The following is a 12,941-nucleotide window of genomic DNA, read 5'->3' as shown; positions in this document are numbered from 1 at the left end:
GATGTCCTAAGCATTCAGTAAATGAATAGCTGATAAACACTACTATATAGACCTTTAAAAAGAACCTTTAGTATGAAACTAAACACAACTTGGTATATATCTCTTCTAAATTATAGACTTGATACCCAAGTCATCGCTCCAGCATGTGCCACTTGGTCTCACTGCACGATTCCGAATAGGATGTGTCAGTGTTGTGCTTCAATCTACTCTTCGCAGGGCATGCAGAGCTTTTTTTGTCACAGGCCATAGGAGTGCCTATACTGAAGCATATAAATCAATTTTCAACATGTGTGCAGTAAGGGTTTCTGCTTTCTGGAAATGCATTATGCACACACCAAATATGATACTGGAGGTGGGCTTCATTGCTTTTTTTACCGTAGTTTAGCATAGCCCATGTTCCGCTATGAGTTGCAGGGAATGGTTACCTTGTAATTGTTCTTCTAGTAGAACTACACTCTATACCAGCCCCTTTGAACCAACACAGAGCTACCCTTAAAATAGCCTTCTGATCTCAGGGTCGCCCTGCTAATAATTACTATATATACAGCTCACAGTACATTAAAAGTGGTTGTAAATCCCTGACATATAACCCAGTGAAGTCACTGGCCTCTTCAGTCCTTTCTTCTCTGCATCCTTTCAAAGTACTGAATGTTAAAGCTTGTCTGAGGGTTCAGAAAAAAGGGGGCAGATAGCTGAAGTTACATTGCAGAGAGCCCTGATGGCTGATTGAAGGGACACACCTTCACACAGCTCACAGAAACCTGTCAATCAGCCAGAGATTCCTCCCGTCACCATTTTTCCCTTGGAGTCAGGAAAACTTGTGTAGCTCTGTAGAGAAACCAATCAACTTTCATTTTTTTTAATTGAACAAGCTGAAGTTAGAAGCCGACTGGCTACCACTCACAGCTGAACCAGAATTTGCACTCTCCAGTTTTAGTAAATCAACTCCTTAGTGCTCTGGATTGAGACAAGTACACACTATGGAGGGACATGCTTTGTTCATATTTCAGGTCTTATGTTTACAACCACTTTAATGTCTTATCTAGGGACAACTGCTCTGGTCATTGGTGAAGTAGCAGGCAGGTGCATCTTTTTTTATAAGGGTGGCAGTATGTGACTGAGGCAGCTGTATGCTTGTGTTCACTGCACACATGGTGGATCCATGGATAAAGGAAGGCACAGCCCTCCATTTGTTTATTGCCTTTACTTATCCAGGCAATACAGTGATTTCTGTGCAGTCCAAGGTCCACCTTGGGAAAGCATGTAGTATTTCTTTAAAGGGAAAAGCAGTGACTAAAATATCCATCATGCTCGGCTCACTTACAAAAAAGTACATTTCCTCACTGAAGAGAAGCAGGGGGCATCGCTATCCATGAGACGCTTGCACAGTCCACATGCCCATGAAATGAGCCACGCCAAAGGGAGTAGGAGGGCAGTTGACAGGCATATTACTTACCAACATGTGAGACAGGAACAGAGGAGAGGAATATCAGAGTGGGGCATGTGCAAGAGAAACAAATCAGGGAGTAGAAGAAGAAGAAAAGGTCATCAGCAATGCGGTAACATGGAAAAGAACATGGACAGAAAGGGGTGTAGAAACTCAGGCAAGAGACGTGTGGGTATGATTAGGAGTGCCAAGACAGCCCAATCCTAGGAGTGGATGCAAGGGGTACATGTGAAAACCTGGTAATGGAATATCAGAGGAAGAAGGTGATGAACATGGACAGGCAGAGAGGTAGGTGGCATCTGGAAATCTGAAATCCAGTGATATAAATGGGAAGCCAGCTGACAAGATTCCTATGGCCTCTGCCTGCTCTCAGTACTAGCTTAAGTAGAAGCACCCATACCTACTACAGTACCTTCTCATATACAAAAATATTTGATCCCAAAGAACTTCACGTGACAAATGGAAAGTTTACATGAATCTAGGACAATTAAAAAATTACATTCAAATCAGAACACACACACACAGCCACAAAACTACACAAATATAAACTTTTTGCTTTACCTAAATGCAAACTGGATGAAGATCCGTGTGATGGGAGGGATGGTGGTGGTGTTAGTGAATGTCCTGGCGTTTGGCTTGGAAGAGGCATGCCTATTGGACTCGGAGAGGATGAGAAGCCCAGGCTATTGTAAAAGGGCTGCCCTATGGGTGCCAGGCTGCTGCTAGACCTTTTGTACAAGTCTGAGCTAGCAGACAAGGAATCTCTCCTTGAGCCACTACTACCCGTGGAATTGCCAACTGAATAAAAATAAGACAAACAAAAACCAATTAAAAACACAGTGATCGAAAAAAAGGACATCTCAAACTCACTTCTGGGAAACACATTATGAAAACAAACAAGCAATTAGAAAAAAATAAAAATAAAGGAATGAGCACAAACAAGTATTTATATAACAAGATGTACCAAAAAGTTCAGAATGCGTCAAAGCCTACTAAAGGATGCGATACACATTCCAACTTGCACTTGTCTTGTGGAACAATTCATAAACCAGTCTGTTATATCAAGCCTAATAAAAAGTGAAGAGCCAAGTGCCCCAAACACCAATGGCATTGGAGAAGAGACATGGGAACTGGACCACTTGCCATTTCCCTGACCCCACCCAACAGCTGACTGCTGAGGGTTGAAGCATCTACCTTCCCAGCGGTGCTTGCAACAGACCAGATATAATCAAGAGCCCCCCTGGGCAGTGTCTTATGCAATTTTCACTTTCCTAGTAGTAACTAGAATATGCTCTTTCCTTAATGGCTGGCTTCAATGACATTAAGGTGTGCCCCCATTTCAGTGGGCGTCAAAATCCTTCCGAGAATCTGGGTGCCCCCTGAAGCCTGAGAACTGAGCGATCACAAAAGCTTATGGCTCAAAAACACTAGTTCTATTTTTTTATTCCCTGCCAAAAACTGCTGATTGCAGCCTATGTGTGCATGGACACACAAATTAACATGCTGGGGAGTTTTATTGACTGCAGAAAAAAAAGAACGCCTGATGCATGCCCGTCTGCTCCTGCCCAATCGCAGAACCCCAGGTATTAAGTGAACTCATTCACAAAATACATAGGCTTCCATGAATGGGTGGGGGGTCTGGGTACCTAGCGTCCCCCCCCTTCTGGAGTGCCATAAACATGTCAGATGTACATAACGGATACAAGTCCAGGAGGTGGTAGGCACTGGTTGGACTTAACTCATTGTATGCCTGCACATTTTACAAAGTGCCTAGATTCCTGAAAATCAGCTTGAACAAGTCTTAATCAAAGTTGGACTCAAATTCTCTTGTTTCTATTAGAGCTTAGTGTTCTATCAAAATACTGGATCACATCTGGCTTCCTCAGACTGAAGAATTCGATGCTGTATGAATGTTACCCAACATAACTCAATACACCAGGCAGATGTACATTAGGAACTGACTATACATAGGTAGGATTACTCATTTAAAATGGGCGTCCCACCATTAGATTCCATTTTCTCTTAGAGAACACTCACATGTGTACGGTTCTGTGGTGACACCAGACTGTACCAGCAGGGAATGCTGTAGGTGATATTACAGCAGATCCGGTTAACTTGGGAACTATGGGAAGGGGGGGGGCTCTTCACACCTATGCATGCTGCTTAATTTGTCAACATGTGGTACCGGTGTTAACTAATTTCTAATGGGTCCACAATAAGATATAAAAAAAAATAAAAAAACAAACGAGAAAAAAATCTTCAATGCACTGCAACACAGTGCACGTGCTTCATATATATGCTTCTTGGTGCGATAAAGGTCCTGTGTATTTACTGCAAAGATTCAGTAAACGCAGATGGGGGCCCTTTGCAAATGGAATAGAAGCACCCCCAAAAACACATGAACAACTTGTGTCCACATGTGCTGATGCACATTACAGTGGCTGTGCAGATGTGAAGCTGGTCTAAAAAAACTGGGGACTCATGAACATTTAACAGAGTTAAAACCTAGAAATAAAATGGATTTATAAAGAATTTTATGTCAAAAGAACTACAAACAAAAAAATGTCACACTGGCAGAAATATTTATACAACTCTTTCTACGTGCAAGAAAATACTTTCAGAGGTTATACAATTAAATGGCGTTCCCGTGTGCAAAAAAAGCTGAACCCAAATAAGGCCATCATTATTGATTAGAGCACATTTATGAAGAAGCTATTGCTGTAAAAGGTTTCCGGCTTAAAAAAGTACTTCATATAATCTGAAAAAATGTCGACATACTTGCTTGGTTGGGGGAAAAAAATAAGCGTGGCACATGTTAGGCTTGAAAAAAAGCCAGTATGGCCTGAAATTTTTTTCAGATTTTATGCTATGTTGCTGCTTTAAATTAAAAAGCTTTTTTTTTTTTACGGATTACTTTTTGAATTCCATGGTACAGGACAGCTTTCTAGTTGTAGTTGGCCCCGTGGGTTGGGGACTACAGAACATTTGATGCTTGCGCTGTGAGATTCAGTGCATTTCTGAATGAAACGCATCATGTATTGAAAAGTACTATTAAAAGTATGGAAAAAGAGTATTGAAAGTATGGATTTTTTTATTTTTATTTGCAATAATTAGGGCAAGCCACTTTAAAGAGGTGGTCCCGGGGATGGTTCAGGTTCACTTGTGGTGTGATATGATTCACTTCAGTGTGAGTGCAAACTGTACTTTAGCACAGAACTCTCCATAGATCACCAAGCACAGAAGGTCTGGTTGGCACAGGTAATGATGCAAGTGTGCCTGGTTTGTGAGCTTATAGCCCAGGGAGATGGCAGACCAGCGGGGGAGTGCACGGTTCAGTTTATGCGTGCCCAGTGCACCCTACAAAAATGCCTGCAATCTTTTTCTGACTTGCCTGGGTAGACTTAATACAAGTGCAGTGATTTATCCCCCCCCCCTACATTAAAATGCATGCACTGCAGATGACCTCTGAAGTCAGGTGCACACAATGTTGCCCCAAAAAAGAAAAAAGCTATATGGCCTGTCACCAAATCAGTGTAACCAAGGTTTAAGGTCAGTTCATCGTTAACGAGGAATGTCTTGCTGTGCCTGGCCTCTCATTTCTGCATCAAGATGTATTTTGAAAGATCGGGAATGAAAGATGTTCACGCGTGTGACCTACCTGATGATCCAAAGCCTCCAAAGGCTGAGCCGATGGCGGCTCCCAGAGAGCTATTGCTGCCGAACCCCAGCGAAGTGTTTCCAGGTTGCCCCTGGCTGTGTGAAAATAAAGAGCTGCTCTGGGAATTGTTGGTCAGAGAGTTATTCCCATAAAATGAACTGGAATGGAGGTTGGTGTTTGGCTGTGACTGCTGCTGCTGTTGCTGCTGCTGCTGTTGCTGAGGGGCCATAGGGCGGAAGATGCCATTTGCAGCTGCTGTAAGGCTGTTGTTATTAGCTGCCGATACTGCTGCTGGAAAAAAGAAATACATTTAAAAAAGGTTTTTTTGGGTGTCAATTTTACTTTTTAGAATTTAAAAAAGTTTATAAACCTGTTTTAGAATGCATATTTTAGATATAAAAACATAAGCATCTATGACTCTCCGTATGTAAATCCCACCACTGATAGCCTGTCATTTTTCACATATTTCAAGGTTGCCACTGGATGACTAACTAGCATGAAGTGATTAGCACCGCTGTCAAATAACTGCTGTTAAACATGCATTGTGTTTTTCTGGCCATGTGCAAGTAAAATATTTCGAATAATTGCTGAAATAAACTTCGTTCCAGGGCTGTCATTCTTGCATTAACCAAATTGGTAAGTCACTGACCTGGAGTAAGTATGCTACTAGCGAAGTGTTGGGACGCCCGATACACACATACTTGTTTCAGGTCAGCGCCTTACAAAGCGGTGTACAAGAAAAACGCTTGGAGTTTGCACCTCCAAAAAAACAGGTCGGATGTTTCTACCATAATAGACACTCTTAAAAGAAAAGTATGGGGATTTTTTTGGAATCCACCTAGGTGGATACAGCATCTGTCCCCTGCCAGCTCGAAGGCTGAAAACTGAGCGATCGAACACAGTCGATCACTCAGTTCTCAGAGCATCCTAGGCAGAGAGCTGGTGACCAAATCGCTGACTCTCTGCCCCCCTCATGAGCTCACTGGAGCATGGGCTGCGGAGGGGGTGGGCGCCATCGGCTCAGGCTCTCAATGTTTTGCAGAGAGGCCGAGACAGGCGACAGGCTAAAACGGACCATATGGTCGTGGTCTTTCCTGAGCCTGGACCAGCTTCAGCCCCCTGTCTGCTAAAAACAGGTCACAGGAGTACAGAGCGAACTGCACTCCTGTGAGCCACAGGAAAAGTACAGGCAAACAAGCTTTGGCTTACTTCTCCTTTAAGGCTTGGGCGGTTCATAAGCTTTTATTCAGACTAAGCTGAATCAGTTACAATAAATGTGCTGTTCTGCTGAGAAGGAAGCACTGGATGCCTACAAAATATACTAGGAACAAATGCGTGCAAACATTTAGCAGATTAACAAACTGTGGTTTATAAGATTCTCATGGCTTTGACAGGCAGGTAAAAGTACAAGAGTTGGGCCTAATTCACATGGCTGATTAGGGGCATAGATTCAGCGAAAGTTTACAGAGAGTATCATGGGTGTTTGCCATCTACCACTCATCTGTCCCTAATCACATGTAATCCCTTGAATTTTTGGTTAGGTGCAAACAGCCGCATCACTGGTCACCAACATGGCTACAAGATTGCTGGCTTAGGCTCATCGCAAACACCAGTGTTCCCAGCAGCATTTTAACACTGATGCTTGTCGCACTATGACCTTAACCCTATATTTGCAAGGATATTGGTGTGCGTAGACATTTCCTAAATCAGGGCTTGACAAATTTGCTTGGAATCTAGGAGCCAGCTAAAAAAGTTAGGAGCCAGGAACGCACCCAGTCCCACCGAGCTCACGCGCAGAAGCGAACGCATACGTGAGCAGCGCCCGCATATGTAAACGGTGTTCAAACCACACATGTGAGATATCGCCGTGATTGGTAGAGCGAGAGCAATAATTCTAGCCCTAGAGCTCCTCTAACTCAAAACATGCAACCTGTAGATTTTTTTTAAAAGTCGCCTATGGAGATTTTTTTAAAGGTTAAAAGTTTGTCTCCATTCCACAAGCGGACGCAATTTTGAAGCGTGAGATGTTGGGTATCAATTTACTCGGCGTAACATTATCTTTCACAAAATAAAAAAAATTGGGCTAACTTTACTGTTGTCTTTTTTTAATAAAAAAAAAAAAAAAAATTCAAAGTGCGCTTGCAAGACCACTGCACAAATACGGTATGACAAAAAAGTATTGCAATGACCACCATTATATTCTCTAGGGTGTTAGAAAAAAAAAGATACAATGTTTGGGGGTTCCAAGTAATTTTCTAGCAAAAAAAATAAATAGTTTTTAACATGTAAACACCGAGTCTGAAAAACAGGCCCGGGGCTTAAGTGGTTAAAGTACATATCCTAAAATTAATAGTAAATTGAATTGGATCACAGCAGTAAAGAAGCGCTACAGAACATTGACAGAAAACAACTTGTTACATACCAGCTTGTGCTGCTGCAGGACTGATGAGAACTGGGGTGGATGCCACCAAACGCACTTGGGCTGCCAGTCCGGCCCTTGCTCCTGGGCCGACCACCAAAGCACCATTCTGATCATAATAGGCAGTAGGGGCAAGGACTTGATAGCCTGAAAAATATGTACCATATTAGCACACAGCGCCACTACAAAAAAAATTAAAATAAAGTGTTGCACTAAACACTAAGTACCTGACATACTGGTGGCCAGGCCCTGTCCAAAGGCCAGGGCAGAATTAGCAGCGGCTAGATTGTCATTCTGTTGTCCTTGCTGTCCTTGGTTTGGTGTTAGTGGTCTCTGGTTTGTGGCAGAGCGCATAACCTGCAATGAAAATGTACCCAATCATTAGATATTAAGTAACTGCACAAATTTGACCCATCAATGCTGGTAACAGAAAGCCATACCTCCATCCCTAATCACTTAGGGTTTACCCCACAGAAGCCTAGAAGTAAACTTCTAGTACATGGGTCTTCAAACTACGGCCCTCCAGTTGTTCAGGAACTACAATTCCCATCATGCCTAGTCATGTCTGTGAATGTCAGAGTTTTACAATGCCTCATGGGATGTGTAGTTCCGCAACAGCTGGAGGGCCGTAGTTTGAGGATCCCTGCTCTAGTACCTTGGGAACAACAGGCGCATGTCCTGAATGCTGCTAGGCTTTTAAACAGAAGGCTTTAGAGGTGATTGACACACATTCTACATTGTGTCCACAGACCCCTGGCTGGGAAAACTAGTGTGTGCTGCAATACAACCAATATACCCTATAAAACATTTTAGCTGGATTACCTTACAATCTTATCCAGAGGAAAGGTAAAATGAATGGTACAAGTCTTTTTAAAATATTTCCCCTATTACAGTTAACTGTGTGTTGCTTTGTTAAATAACCTTGTGACCACGGTATGCATCATTTGTAATTGTATATGTGCATGGGGCAACCAAATTTGCTTATTATATATGCAAGCCCTGCCACCCGTATTGTGGTGCTATACAGAGGTTGTATTTTACTGTTCCTTCCTTCAATGAAAGCCTTTTTCCACAAAAGCGGCCTCCATGAAAACAAAACACTCATTGTGAGGTTGTGGTTCAGCTGGGAAGCTGAAATATTGCACATAAAATAACAGCTCCATCTAGTGGTGATAATAAAAAATAAAATTGTTGCAGGTTAAAGCACAGAAAATGCAAGTATTTTAAAGAAGAATGTCACATAAGAATATTTTATACACAGCCTGGCTTGGACCAACCTGGAAATCACTGAAGTAGACACTGCTACTTCAGTGATCTCCACTTGCTTCTGGGTCCCTTGGTGAGCAGATGCCCTGCTGCATTTTTACCACGGGAGGTTGAACGCTCTGCACGGCGGTCATTGAGAGAATGCTTTCCATTTTCTTAAAGCGGATGTGCCATGGGAACAAAATATTAAAAGCCAGCAGCTACAAATACTGCAGCTGCTGACTTTTAATATTAGGACACTTACCTGTCCTGGAGTCCAGCGCTGATCGCAGCAGAGGACGAGCGATCGCTCGTCACTCTGCTGCTCCCCCAGCCATCCACGCTGAGGGAACCAGGAAGTGAAGCGCTGCGGCTTCACTGACCGGTTCCCTACGGCGCATGCGCGAGTCGCGCTGCGCCCGCCGATTGGCTCACACGCTGTGTGCTGGGAGCCGAGTGTTCCCAGCACACAACGGGCGACGGGATGTGACGGAATGCCCGTCTTTTGCCCGTAGCGTGTGGCCGGAAGTGGGTGTAAATACCTGTCTTTAGACAGGTATCTGCACCCCCCTCCCCCCTGAAAGGTGTCAAATGTGACACCGGAGGGGGGGAGGGTTCCGATCAGCGGGACTCCACTTTAGGGTGGAGAACCGCTTTAACTAATGTAAAAGTGTTTTCAGATTGGGCGATGTGAAGAGGCGGCCTTGGTGGTATCACCTGGACAGGTATGGTATATAAATATGGTTATATAGTAGGGTTGCCACCTCATCCCTTTAAAACGGAACACATTAATTACACAGGATCTGAGGCTAATTTAATGCAGATAAGACACAGAGTTTAAAGTGGTAGTAAACTCTGTGCTACCACTTTTACCTACAGGTAAGCCTATAATAAGGCTTACCTGTAGGTATAAAGAATATCTCCTAAACCTGTACGGTTAAGGAGATATTCCCCTCGCAATGTGCCGCTTATTGCAGCGGCGCATGCGCAGCGCCGATCCTCGGCTAAAGGCCTGGCAGCCGCTGGACCTTGCCGGAATGAAGTCTCCCACGCGCATCTTGCCTCGGGCGTGTCTTCTGGGTATCGCCGATACCGAGGAAAAAGAGCCGAGGCAAGATGACATTTCCCTCGGCGTGGACCAGGTAAGTTCCCCACACCTCGTTCCAAGGTAAGTATTTCATAATGAGCTAGTATGCGGTGCATACTAGCTCATTATGCCTTTCAGGTGTGTATATAAAAAATAAAAAAAAACACACACACACACCTGCTGCGGGTATACAACCGCTTTAATTACCACCTTAATCAGCCACAGAACCTGTGTAATTATTATGTGTTCGGTTTTAAAGGAATGAGTTGGCAACCCCATTATATAGTTATTGTATAGTTGGCTATACTTAAGAATTCTTCTTTAAAAAATGTTTACTTGCATTGCTTTTCTTCTCTATTAAATCAGCTACTTCAGAAAAAAAAAAAAAGGTTTCTGCGATTAATAGGCAGCCTACACGTGATTCAGCTTGTAAGCCTGGGATCAACTAAATGTGCTGCGGATTCGGCACCGCATCTAAAATCGCAACTCATCTATGCAAAACAATTGCATAGTTAACGAAACCGGCAAACAGTTTGAAAAGCGCAGCACCGTTTGCAGAATCTGATCCACCCAATCAGATTCTGTCACGAATGCAGTACGATCTGTGCAATATAAATCCATGGCTCATCACACTGCATGCAAGCTGCATATGAACGTGCTGCGATTTCTGTGTGAATTACATGCGGTGTCTCGCACAGGCTCAGACACAAACCTACACCATATTTTTAAGTGGATGAATTTAACACACATGTGCCATGTTCATGTTACTCACCTGCTGTTGTCCCTGGGATGCCTGTGTTGCTGCCTGCTGGTTGGTGTTGTTGGCAGCAGACGCAGCGGCTGCTTGTTGCTGAAATAATCCAGCTGGATACACTCCCCACGGTACACCGTAATATTGTGGAGGGACAACTGTAGGGCCTAGAAAGGTCCAAACAAGTTCATTAGTCTAAGTATTAAACATAGTGTATGGCAAACACTGCACAGACTTTTCACTTTTAAAAAAGGTATCCATTATACAGCAGTGCAATCAAGGATATAAACGGTGAGGTAAAAAACATGCATGCGTAGTTAGTGTGGCCTTTAAATACCTATGATCGAGCTGTATTTATACAGCACAGATCTAAGGGATAATAAAAAGGAGCCAATTGGAGTGGCCCTGTACCATGTGATCGCTGTGAACCAATCATAGCGATCACAAATGTAAACACTGGCTGTGTTTATATACAACCAGCCTTTCCCTTATATTGGCTTACATTGATTCCAATACCTGGAATTCAGCTTTAACCACTTCAGCTCTGGAAGTTTTTTTGCCCCCTCATGACCCCGCCATTTATTGCTATTCAGCACTGCGATACTTTAACTGGCAATTTCGGGGTCATACAATGCTTTACTCAAATGAAATGTATATCACTTTTTTTCAAACAAATAGAGCTCTTTGCCCCCTTTCACACCTGCCAATGTCAGTTTTTGGAATGAAATACCGACATACATGTATCCCTATGGGATAGCAAGTGTCAGCGGATGAACATCCGCTGACACCCGATCTCATCGGTCCCAGCTATGGCCCAATTCTGCAGGCAGAGGAAAATCCTATTTTTCCATCCGTCTGCAGAGTGGATCAGATGAACACGGACAGACGGTCCGTGTTCATCCGATCCCCCCATAGGGGAGAGCAGAGATCAGACAAGGCGGTCCCTGAGCAGATGACCACCCTGTCATCTGCCGGCTCAGCGGGGATCAACGGAGCGATCCCAGCTGAGCAAGCGGATATTTAAAGAACGGATCCTCACGGAATCCGATAGTGTGAAAGGGCCCTTTTGGTGGTATTTGATCACCACTGATTTTTGTATTATACAAGCAAAATACTTTCTTCTATAAAAACATTTTTTTTCTTGGGAGAGTGCATGTGATTAGCACAGGGCCAATCGGCACTGTCCAGAAAGAAAGCCAGGGGTCAAAATGCAGCCTCATAGGATAGTCAGAGGAACATGAAAACTCCTCCTACAAGCTTTAACCAGACACTGATAGAAGTCACAAGACTTCTATATACCGACGATGAGAAAAGGTAGTTGGCATTTCCATGTTCTGTGGGAGACCAGATATAGTGAATGCAGGGTCCTGGGTTTAGTAACACTTTAAGAGCACAGAAGAGCAAAGAATGTGTTCAGGAAGGCCGTAGATGGCACCAACGTCAATAAATTCAAAAGAAGAAGCACCTTGACATTTTTTGGAAGGATGAAAATGGAACTAAGCGCTCAGTGCTGCTTTTGCTAAGCATACAAGGGCAGTTTTATATACCACAATGAATGATGCAAGCTTAACTCGCATATTTTAAGTGATCTATCGATATGCTACTTCTAATACTACTTCTCAGACCAAGGCACGCTTTCAGTCAGAGAAATCTCCTTTTAATCATTAATTTTCACAACTATTTTAAATTGAAATATTAGGAACGGTCCAAAGACAATAGTAGATAACTAACCAAAGCCACTGAATTCTTGCACTCATTTTATGACCGATTTACTATCCAATTACTGCAGATTTTTCTTAGATCTGTTTCACCATTTATAATTACAGGTTTCAAGCAAAGCTACAGGTATGCTTTAATCTCCAGCCTACACTTGCTGTTTTTTTGCAATTGGAAGTAGATGCTGCTGAGTAAGGCTATATATAAAAAAAAAAAAGTGAAGGCAACCTAACAGTCATTAAGAATTAGGGCTGCAACTAACGGTTACTTTCATAATCGATTAGTTGGCCGATTATTGTTTCGATTAATCGGATAATAGCCTTAAAAAAAAAAACTGCATTTAAAAAAAAAAATTTGGGCCAATTTGTTGTTGGGCAGATTACAAAACACAAATTGCCGCAAAAACACATTATATGCTTTTCTGCAGCTTCTCAATTGAAGTATATTGAACCAAAAAAAAAAAAAAAAAAATGGCACAGTTTTGCATTAAAAAGTCCTTGCCCTTTCCAAATACGCAGCAGCTGAAAAAAATCATGGATGTGAACGTGTCCCATAGGAAAACATGTAAATGAACTGTAGTGTGTTTCTGCAAAAAGCACCAAAAAACAGAGGTGTGAC

General features: G+C 42.9%; 1 protein-coding gene across 3 annotated transcripts in view; it reads right to left on the bottom strand.

Moving 5' to 3' along the window:
• PUM2 (pumilio RNA binding family member 2) overlaps positions 1-12,941 on the bottom strand; it is an 88,343-nt gene that overhangs the window by 14,995 nt on the left and 60,407 nt on the right. The window contains exons 10-14 of one of the 3 annotated variants that reach the window (XM_040348540.1): positions 10,629-10,774; positions 7,752-7,881; positions 7,528-7,671; positions 5,106-5,396; positions 2,009-2,245 (exon numbers count right to left, since the gene is read on the bottom strand). In XM_040348540.1, the coding sequence (XP_040204474.1) occupies positions 2,009-2,245; positions 5,106-5,396; positions 7,528-7,671; positions 7,752-7,881; positions 10,629-10,774 (948 nt within the window). The remainder of the gene's footprint in view (positions 1-2,008; positions 2,246-5,105; positions 5,397-7,527; positions 7,672-7,751; positions 7,882-10,628; positions 10,775-12,941) is intronic. The other 2 variants (XM_040348541.1, XM_040348542.1) reach the window with 2 other exon arrangements.

Source organism: Rana temporaria, chromosome 4, assembly GCF_905171775.1.
Source record: "Rana temporaria chromosome 4, aRanTem1.1, whole genome shotgun sequence".
NCBI lineage: Eukaryota > Metazoa > Chordata > Amphibia > Anura > Ranidae > Rana > Rana temporaria.
This window is presented reverse-complemented; position numbering and strand designations above follow the sequence as displayed.